This window comes from Balaenoptera physalus, assembly GCF_965194825.1.
Source record: "Balaenoptera physalus genome assembly, chromosome: 6".
Lineage (NCBI taxonomy): Eukaryota > Metazoa > Chordata > Mammalia > Artiodactyla > Balaenopteridae > Balaenoptera > Balaenoptera physalus.
In genome coordinates this window covers 105,381,595-105,392,976 of record NC_138885.1, presented here as the reverse complement: position 1 = coordinate 105,392,976, position 11,382 = coordinate 105,381,595, and the positions used below count along the sequence as shown (strand labels likewise).

The window sequence follows — 11,382 nt, the reverse complement described above, 5'->3', positions numbered from 1 at the left end:
GAGTAAATTACTGGGACTTTAAGATGCCTGTGCCACCTGCTACGGTGGCTGCTCGTTTCTTTGGCTTACCTAATGATTTTCAGATGCTCACACAGGTAACATTTTGGGATGAGCTGAGCCCCAGGAGGCAGGGATGCTCCTGTATTTCTTACAAAGAACCATGTATAATGTTTGTCAAACTAAAGAGCCTACAACTAAGACAAATTAAATACAACTGCCAGACACTATGGCTCCAAGATTATTAAAATTTAACGCTTTATTTTTTAAAAAAGGTTATTTTCAAAATTCCATATGTGATTTTTCACCTACACATAGGCAGGGTATAAAGTAATGAGTGAAGAAGTCAGTGATGGAAGAGCCGGAGATTCGTGTGAGCGAGGATTATTCCCAGCTCATCGCAAGCCTCGATCACAACTTTGTCAGCGGTGGAACCGGAAGGGGCAGCGATGTAGGCCACGCCACTCTGAGGGGGAGACAGAGACGGACTCTCAAAACACAGCCTCATGCCAAAACATGTCCAGAATCAACCCCTCACACCCAGTAACAAGTGCAAGCTAACAACGATTCACACTGCAGACTGATTCGGTCAAGAGGCAAAATAATGGGATTTGGGTTGTCCATACAACAAAAGGAGAAGTCAAAACAATACTCTAGATGTTACTGATATATCATATCATCATAGCCTGGCTATATAATATAACTCATAGAACTGAACTGAAAAATCAGAAGCAGCATCTCTGAAATGGTTGCTGCATAATGACCAAATCCATACACACACCAATCCCATACTTACCCTTTTAGCTCTGTCTACATTGTCTCGGAAAGGAAAGAAGGCATCAGAGCTGATGGAAACTTCACTAAGTTTGTCAACCCATTCCTTCTTCTCTGCCTCGGTTAATAACTCGGGGACCTGCTCAAACAGTGCCTTCCACTTGATCAAATCTTCACCCTGTGAGTGGGGGCAGAGGGGAAAGACAGGTTTTACACCATCTTCAGTACTATCTGATACAAATCAGAATGCCAGAAAAACACTTGGGCATTTTTCCTAGGACTTAATTATAAATAATGACTCATTTATATCCAAGTCCATATTTCTAGAACCTTTTTTTGATGCTGTATAACATTTCATTAAGGAAGAAAATTAATCTTAAGTGTACCAAATAAAGACTGTACCATTTACAAGCCAGTTTATTCCAAATATATTTTGTTCTTTAATCTCTAAGTTAAATCTACTGCTTTATATCCCTGTATCAAAGCAAGCAAGGAAACAGATAATTTATAGAAGCACATTTCTACAATAATTAGTCTTAAGTACAGAGTCAGTCTAATAGACCAACCAGAGCATGACTCAACAGTATTCATTTTTAAAAAGTACTTCTATTTGGGGTTTAAGCCAAAAGGCTTAAACAATATACTTTTATTCTTATTCACATATATAAGTTCTCTTCCAGGACTTACAGCACAATTTGTTGTGTAATATCAAGCAGAAAAAGCAAATATTAAAGTAATTTTTTAAAAAAGCTGTTTGGGGCTTCCCTGGTGGCTCAGTGGTTGAGAATCTGCCTGCCAATGCAGGGGACACGGGTTCGAGCCCTGGTCTGGGAAGATCCCACATGCCGCGGAGCAACTAAGCCTGTGAGCCACAACTGCTGAGCCTGCGCGTCTGGAGCCTGTGCTCTGCAACGGGAGAGGCCGCGACAGTGAGAGGCCTGCGCACCGCGATGAAGAGTGGCCCCCGCTCGCCGCAACTGGAGAAAGCCCTCGCACAGAAACTAAGACCCAACACAGCCAAAAATAAATAAATAAATTAGAAAAAAAAAAAAAAGCTGTTTGAAGCATTTCCTGGTTACAAAGCACACTCTCCAACGACACCTGTTGATCTTGTCATGGATTCCTATCCCTGAATGGACAACCCAGTGGAGTTGACTTGCCCCCTCAGAAGACCACTGAGTTTTTGATTACCAAGCTTCTCTTTGTGTTTTGCATCCAGTACCTGTTAAGCATTTCTATTTCCAGAAACTGGGCTAAATCCTATTCTTTTAGCAGGCTACCTAATACTTGCAATTTTAATGCTCCCATATACCTGCTTCAAAGTAGGAAACATTAAAGAACATGAAATATAACACAAGTACACTGAGTTGTTAATGGAGCTTGTAGAAAACGTAGAGGGACATTTGTTACCTGCTATCAAGTAATTTGTATGCAATGTTAAATACACACCTATCACGTAGTAAGCATCATGACTGGCACTGTGACAGACACCCAAGATGGGTGAAAAACAGCTCCTGCCATCAAAACTTATAATCACGGACTTCCCTCGTGGTCCAGTGGTTAAGAATCCGCCTTCCAATGCAGGGGACGCGGGTTCGATCCCTGGTCAGGGAACTAAGAACCCACATGCCACAGGGAAACTAAGCTCGCATGCCACAACTACTGAGCCTGCACACTCTAGAGCCCGCGCGCCACAACTAGAGAGTCCACGCGCCACAGCTAGAGAGAAGCCTGCATGCTGCAACTAAGACCCGACTTAGCCAAATAAATAAATAAATAAACAAACAAACAAATAAATCTTTAAAAAAAAAGAGAAAAGCTTACAGGGACTTCCCTGGTGGGGCAGTGGTTAAGAATCCACCTGCCAATGCAGGGGACATGGGCTCGAGCCCTGGTCCAGGAAGATCCCACATGCCGCGGAGCAACTAAGCCCGTGCACCACAACTAGTGAGCCCGCGTGCTACAACTACTGAAGCCTGTGCACCTAGAGTCCATGCACTGCAACAAGAGAAGCCACTGCAATGAGAAGCCTGCGCACCTCAACGAAGAGCAGCCCCTGCCTGCCACAACTAGAAAAAGCCCACGCGCAGCAACGAAGACCCAACGCAGCCAAAAATGAATAAATAAATTTATAGGAAAAAAAAAAGCTTATAATCAACAGGGGAGGTACAAAACTAAACCAGTGGTTATAATCTAAAAAGACAGATGATCTGTAGTGTCAGAAAGGGATAAAGAACGCCAAAGAAAGGTAAATGAGACAGAAGAAGTTTAGATTAGTAAATTTAGATAATACAGAACTTCAAGAAAAGTATCTTTTCTCTTTGTAGTAATGAAGATAGTCTGTTACACAGAAAAGGGTAAAGATACTAATACACTCCACCCACACTCAACGACAGCCCTTTTACCTCTCCGATGGTTCCAGTAACATATTGATCGATGGCGTTGGAGATTTCTGCTCTCTTCACTCCAGTTTTAAACTTCATAGAAAGCACTTGTGGGTGATGTCTAAGCCACCAATAGTTTGCCTTATCCCCTGCAAGGCGTGTGCAGTGTATCCGAGACTGCTGTCCAGCTCCAATGCCAATAACCTGAAGAATGAAGAACATGGACGTTAAAATGAATAACAACACACTTCCCAATGGCTCTTTTGTGCATATTCCCCCAAATCCATCAATTTTGTGGGGGGAAAAGAAAATCAGGCTGAAATAAGAGAAATACAAATAATTTTTAAGTCATTAAAAAGGTTAAGTGTAACATGTTTTAACTATTATTTATATGTTTTACCTCTTCAGTGAAATCTGAGGTATGGCTATTAATTAATATCTGCAAGTTTCTAGAGCTCCTGGACATCAGTAGTGAAGCGTGGTCTTGCTGGAACTTATTAGACAAGTAGCCACAGTCTCCCAGGTTTTTGGTATTACAGATTAGCAATCTTGCAACAGTAGGCAATCACCTAAATTCCGAATTTGAAAGGGTCTTCCAGGTCACATGCCAATTAATATCCATCCTCCCTTCCCACTTATGGGCCAAATAATTTAACAAATGACTAGAGAGGAGCTCAAGACACTATGAGAAGAAACAGTGCTAAAGCCACAGCAAAACCAGGTTTACCCTGGAGCTAGGAGAGGCCCAGTGACGAGCCAGCTCAGCCCTGCATCCTATGGCTTTTAACTAGGAAAAGTTAAATACCTAGCTTAACATCAGATAGCAAGAGATGGTCAATATTTTGACTGTGGTAGTGATCACGGTCAAACAACTATATAATCTGTGCAAACTGGTCAAACTCTACACTTAAAAAGGGTGAATTTCACTGTATATAAATTATGCCTCAGTAAACCAGATTTTTCATCATGTTAACTCTTAGTCTACAGATTCTTGGTAAAATGACGTTAGAAGTATAAATAAAGATACCCTTTATGCTGCAAAATGATGGGCTAGTGGGTGGCAGTATGTTCTACTCCCTCTTCACTGGAAATGCTACTGATAGGGACGAGGGGAGCAAAAAAACTAGTTCCCTAGCAGCCATTGTCCCCTAACCCAAAACATGCCAACTCATTCCAGGCAAGAAGCAATAAGAACAATTTTAATACTTAGTTCCAAAGATAGTTTGTAATCATTACTGAGTAAATACTGACAAACCGGGAAGAGAAAAACTTGGCAAATTTTCCTTTTCAAGCAGTCTAGTTCCCAAGACAGATGGATTTTTGGACATCATCTTGTAAAACAACAGTCCTCCCAAGGTGAGTCTGACAGCTTGGTTACCTGCCCGTGCCTGGCATAGCACACGGAGTTAGACTGAGTATACTTGACAGCAATGGTGGCCACAGTGAGGTCTCTGAGCGCAGATTCTGGCAACTAAAAAAACACAGAATGGTAAATGGGGCTTTTTTTTTTTTTTAAACCTTCATTTAACTTTTAGCATCTTATGTGTCCCTTATAACAGACCTATAATATAGTTCTATCCCTCAAATAACGGAGTGAAATTAACTGTTCATAGGAGACACTATCATGTTTTACTGAAAGAATCATATTTAACATATTTGTCATGGAACTCTGTGTGACGCCTAATGCATCACAAACTCAAATTGATGCCATTTTGCAACAAACTTTGGCTTAAGCCTCTTTACATATCACACTAGATACGAAATACTATAACCACTCCAAAACTGACAAACAGTATTTTCTCTATCACAGTAGCACCGAATAACTGGAGATGTGATAAAATTTATGTTCAAAAAAAACACTGAGAGTAATTTTCACAGACACTACAAATAACTGTGATGCACATACAGCCAAGACTGCTCAGGAAAAACCAAATTCGGATCATTTTTTGGTTTGCCTAGAATATTCTACGTAGAAAGTATTCAAAAATGTATTATGTACTACCGGTTCAAACAGAATGAAACAACTACTATAACTAAAAATGTCCCTATCTTTAATATAAAGAGCAAATACAAATTGAAAAGAAGAATAATGATCTATGTTGGTATGCTAAGCGGACAAAAGACATAAGCACAGCTAATTGATAAATTATCTAACTGAAAAACTGTTAAGTCAGACTTCATCAAAACTAAAGCTTCTGCTCTTAGAAAAGATCCTGTATTAAGAGGATAAAAAGACAAGTTACAGACCATGAGAAAATATTTTGCAAACCACATATCCAACAAAGAACTAGTATTCACAATATATAAAGATCTCTCAAAATTCAGCTACAAGAATAAAAATATAATTAGAAAATGGGCAAAAGACATGAAGAGACATTTCAAGAAAAAGGATATACAGATGGCAAATAAACACATGAAAAAATGTCCATCACTAGGCATTAGGGAATGCAAATTAAAATTATGAGATATTGCTACACACCTATCCAATAAGAAAGCAACAACAGCGAAACCTGGTAAGGATGCAGAGAAACTGGGATCGTGCATGCGTTGCTGGTGTAAAATATAAAATGATACAGCCTCTTTGGAAAACAGTTTGGCAGTTTCTTAAACTAAATATGCAACTATGATGCCAGCCAGCAAATACACTCCTGGGCCTTTAGAACAGAGAAATGAAAACTATGTTCATACAAAAACCTGTTCATGAATGTACAATGAATGAAAGTTACAGAAAGGGGAACAGAGGAGTAGTTGCCCGAGGTTACAGAGGAGGCAGAGGCAGGAGAGAAGTGAGTGTGGCTATAAAAGGCAACAGAAGCCTCCTTGTAGGGACGGGGATGTTCTGTGTCTTGACTGCATCAATGTCAGTCATCAAGGTTGTGATGCTGTATTAATAGTTTTGCAAGACACTGTCCATTAGGGGAAATGGAGTAAAAGATACATGGGAACTCTTAAAACTGCATGTGTATCTATAATTTTTACTTTTTAAACTCAAAATTAAAAGCTTAATTAAAAACCACTGTTAGAATGTTTTAAGAGTTTATTATCCTAAGGTGCTATTGATGTATTGATAGTATATCCTTTCCTATCTGTAGTTGCTCTTTTCAGCTGCCAACTATACATTTTATTCCTTTGGTTCTAAGAAAGATTAATAACAAAAGCCAGCCTTCCTAGCTGCCTACCTTCAAATATAACCCTAGTATCCCGAGTTAGGATCAAGGACCATGAGACACGTCAAGGGGTGGGAGTGAGAGAATCCAGTGTAATAAACATGGCACATATAGTTAAAACAAATTGAAGCATTATTCAAGAAAAATGGGAGAAGAGAGAAAAATTCAAGCGTGTTCGTTAATATTTAACACACACTCATTACACTTCTCCGGCTTTCTCAGGACTGAAACCATTCTAGACCTAATAGTGTAATCTGATGATTCTGAGGCTGGAATATTAATAAAAACCTGTTTTAAAAGAAGGGAGGGGAATATAAAGGAGGATAATACCATCATTCTCATCCTTAGTTAGGTCTCCAAATTTCCATTAAAAATACATATGAACAAGTACAAAAGAATGTAGATAAAAGATTAAAATCAAACCCTTGTAAAAATATCCAAGCTAGCACAGCCAGAGGCAAAAAACCTATCAAGTGCTACTAAATTAATCAGTCCAATACCTATAAAACTACAAGGAAAACTTACAAAAGTAAGAGTCTCAATAGGTAGACACAGTTGTCAGCATGGGTACCTCTAGCTCAATACCCTTTTGGTATTTTAAAAAATACATTAACCAGCCAGGTTAATAAAGTTAAAAAAAAAAAAGGAGCCTCATTTTACTGTGAGCTGCTTAAAAGCATTGCTACCCCAGTACCTCAGGGCCTTGACCAAAGGAGTGGATTCCAAAGGACTGAAAGATCTTTCTATACATGAGTCCTACATGTTCCTTCACTTCAGGGCACCATTAAGTTTCAAAGATAAAAATGAAAGAATAACCAGTAAACCAACAAAGATCATGTCTTAATCACTATGTATTTATTAACAGAACCATCCTGATAAAGATTTTAAAGCCTACTTTCAGCATTCTACTTAAAGTCTCAGGACTCAGACCCTGAAACAATAGCGAACTCGTTGTCCACTTGTTACAAAATGACTTCTTCAGAGACTAATCCTTTTCTAAGAACAAATAAAAAAACTGAACACAGAGCTCATAAAATATCAAGTACTGAGAGGCAAGAGGCAAAGACCCCAGAGATAAAGGAAGCAGGAAGAAATAAATGTGACTATGCTTTTCCCCTCAAGGCATTTTCCAAGTTGCAAGGCAGTAACTAAGAGGTAAATGAGCTAAGCCCCGCATAAGTCAACTCTGTAAAGGGAAAAAAACACCATCCAGACCCTCAAAATATCTATATGGTTCTTTCATATTGCGGACCAAAAAACTGATCAAATAGTCAACCTACAAAAGATATGGAAAATTTTATTTGAGACAACCTGAGGAACCCAGGAGACAGTCTCTCAGAGAGCTCTGAGAACTGTTCCAAACAGGTAAGGGCGGAGGCCAGTATACACGTGATTTCGATGAAGGGGCACGTGCAATCAAGCACATTTCTCGACAGAAGGTTACTGCTATTCTAGAGGAACAGACATCTTCGTTAATGGTTTTAAGTGCTTTTCTAAGTATGGGAAGATACAAGAAACTGGGTTCACAAAATCTCCTGAAAGTATCTAACTATCTGAAGGCCAGTTCTGTCAGTTTTCCCAGAGCACAAAGTACCTCATCCTGAATTCCTTTCAGTGACTGCAGTGGCTAAAGACTTGATTCTTGCAAAACTGGATGGTGGGCGACATTCTTTATTTTACGATCCCCTCCCTTTTGGTCTTAATTTCAACCAAAGTTTGGGAGGCATTTTGTGACTAATTTGTCCCATGGTGCTAGGAATGCTCATTCAGTTCAGGCAAGGATTTCGTTGATAAGCCACTCGATGTGCTATTACTGGACTAGGCCTTGTTGGCAGTAACCAAAAGCCTCTGGACCACCTGCCTTACTAGTCTATTATGGTCCAGGAAATGGTTCCCTCTTGTTGCTTCTTCCCATATCTATAGTTACACTATTATAATCATTGATCTTACAGAAAGATGTATTTGGCCAATCATTTCAACTCCCCTAGTCATCGTTATTTTTATCAAACGCTCAGTCACATATTTGGAAGAAACAGTAATCTTGTAAAATAGGCAGAATAGAAATAAAATAGCTAGTAATATTAATAAGGTCATAAGTAAGTATTTAAGCTAAGAACTCCATTAGGTGCAGCCCAGAATCTCCCCACGTTGTCTGACCAGCCTGCTCTGTACCAATCACTATCTTTAAGGGAAGTGATATGTTGGCATTGTACATAAAGTTCACCAAAGATGTCTGCATGCACAAGGCAGAGTGGTGGGTCATCATGACCCCTCACAGGATTGAGAAAGGAATGTTATCTTCTAAGGAGCGACGTGGCTGGCACCAGAAGAAGAAAAATTGAGCTTTATGGTTGAGCAGGTATTTCTGCCACTGAGGACGACTGGTTAACGCATAATGCAGATGCACAATGCACGCTAGAGGGGAAGGAGGAGGCCAAAGGGCAGAGAAGAAGTTTCATGTTTAAATTTTTCTTGCCTTGCCTTAAAATATGAAATTTTTATTTCATCAATATCCAATGCCCAGCATGCAATCAAAAATACCAGGCATACCAGCAGATAAGACCAGAAAAAAATGAAGTCAGTTACACATCTGAAGTACTGAAAAGAAAGTACAGCCAACATTAGACCCAGCAAAAATATCCTTTAAAACTGAAGGCCCAATTAAGGGATTTCAGAAAAACAAGTACTACGCTCATCCATTTCCTTATAGTATAACCTTGGGCAAATGTCTTAACTGTCCTCTCTGTCACAATTTTGTGATCTTTACAACAGAGTTGACAGCAGTCACACCCTGCCCAGAGGGAGCTGTGCATATTAATTGATATAATACATGTAAATACAAAAAGAAAACCATTTTTATCCTAGGAATATGTCCTTCTAAAAGATGACAACAGGACAAGAGCAAAATCGTGACTATGTGAAAACATCAATCACAGCACTGAAAATGGAAACAACTTAAAAATCCATCATAGTACATGGATTACCACATGGCCTTTCAGATGAAGATGTGGATCTATGTTTCTTGATACAGAAACACACTTGTAGCTCAGTGCATAGAAAAAAAGGCAAGTTACAGAACAGATTTATAAAAGACATGATCCCATATATGTAGAATTGAAGGTAAATAACTACATATATACATATGCACAGAAATTTCTAATATGGTCTTCTGTTCATTTTTTAAGTTCTCAAACTTACTTGACAACTCAAAGATGAGCTAGCTCTTTGCATATCGACCAGTTTTAAATACGGGCCTTAATAAATGCATAAGCATATAAATATTAAAAACAGATCTACTGAATTACTAGTATTCAGTTCAGATATTTTCAGACTTACATCTTTATTCTTGGTAACAACGTTGCTAAATAATGACCTGTTGACGACACTATTATTTCTCTTCTGGCTTAAACGAAGACCAAAGAGAGTTCGAACTTCGTTTTCATCTGGACTGTAAGACTGGTCCATCTAAATAAAACACAAATTTAAAGACTTAAAAGAGTAAAAAATATGTCTACATCCCTCAAAATTTTTCACTTAATTTATGTTCAAGATATTTCATTATAAGCAAGGCTATATGCATTTTTTCTAACTTAAGCAGGTACAAGATCATTTCAGGATGGGTGTAATAGAATGGCCAGGCACCAATATTTTGCTCCAAAATTTTTTATAGGTTTTATAATCTTATAGGGTTTTGTAACTTATACCAAACATTAGAACCAATGATTCCAACAGAGCATTTCTGGTTTCAGTAACTGAAAGCACTGTACATATGGTTTTTAAAAAAAAAAAAAAAAAAAAACTAAAACAGATACGCTAACAAACAGGCAGTGGCATAAAAACTAACCTCTAATTTTTTTCTAAAAATCTATTACAAATACTTAACTAAGACTTAGATTAAAAAGTTAAAAGAGTGGGCTTCCGTGGTGGCGCAGTGGTTAAGAATCCGCCTGCCAATGCAGGGGACAAGGGTTCAAGCCCTGGTCCGGGAAGTTCCCACATGCCGCGGAGCAACGAAGCCCGTGTGCCACAACTACTGAGCCTGCACTCTAGAGCTCGTGAGCCACAACTACGGGAGCCCGCGTGCCTAGATCCCATGCTTCGCAACAAGAAAAGCCAACACAATGAGAAGCCCACACACGGCAACAAAGAGTAGCCCCTGCTCGCCGCAACTAGAGAAAGCACGCATGCAGCAAGGAAGACCCAACGCAGCCAAAACTAAAAAAAAAAAAAAAAGTTAAAAGAGAGAGAACAGCATTTGTAGTCTGTGTCTGTGTTATTTGAAAAGGAATACGTCATCCACTGCTTTCTTCCTCTCCCAAATTTTTAACTGAAATGATAGTAAGACATGGGAATAATCTGCAAAAGACCACTCTCTCCCTAAACATTTTTCCAAATTTGACAGTATTTCTTCATTTAACCTTTGGATGATCTTTGACTTAGAAAGCACTGATACCTGTAACTTATAAGCAAGCCCTCATATTAATTCTGCTTAGTCTGCATTTTCCTGAATTCTAAAATGGTCCTTTTCCCTTTGTATTATAAAATTTCTAAAACTGAGATGTGCCTGCCTATTAACTGATGTCATAAAAAAACCTCTCGAATAAACAAAATATTGAGGAAGCCCTGGTGTTCTTTTGACACCCTGAAACATGATACTGTCCGGTGGTAAAGAGGTCATGATCAGGGTCAGGCTCAGGATTTGGAAAACATTCTCCATGATGCTACAAGTAATTGCTAATAGCCATAAGTACTTACTACTCTTAATGACAACAACAACAAAAAACAGTTAAGAGTGAAGAATACAGTGGCAGCTAACTGAATGATTAAGTAGCTTTTTAAAAAGCTACTTCTGTCAAGTAGCTTTTAAGAAAGTATTACATTTAATGTCGTATTTTTGTTTTCTTTCCTTGAAAAGCTGACATGGAATCTATGGTGAACCATGTAATTATTGGTTTCTTAAAATGAAGAATAATAACTTTCAATATATGGAATTTGGATTCCACAAATTTTTTTTTACATTAATACCTTCTGAAAAACAGTACTATGAATTTTAACTTTCA

At 38.6% G+C, this 11,382-nt stretch overlaps 1 protein-coding gene across 1 annotated transcript in view; it reads right to left on the bottom strand.

Moving 5' to 3' along the window:
- Positions 1 to 231: 231 nt before the first annotated feature.
- Positions 232 to 11,382, bottom strand: part of ATIC (5-aminoimidazole-4-carboxamide ribonucleotide formyltransferase/IMP cyclohydrolase) — a 32,045-nt gene continuing 20,894 nt past the window's right edge. Inside the window, exons 12-16 of the mRNA XM_082467476.1 lie at positions 9,659 to 9,787; positions 4,534 to 4,626; positions 3,177 to 3,359; positions 794 to 949; positions 232 to 463 (exon numbers count right to left, since the gene is read on the bottom strand). Coding sequence (XP_082323602.1) covers positions 344 to 463; positions 794 to 949; positions 3,177 to 3,359; positions 4,534 to 4,626; positions 9,659 to 9,787 — 681 coding nt within the window. The 3' untranslated portion in view covers positions 232 to 343. The remainder of the gene's footprint in view (positions 464 to 793; positions 950 to 3,176; positions 3,360 to 4,533; positions 4,627 to 9,658; positions 9,788 to 11,382) is intronic.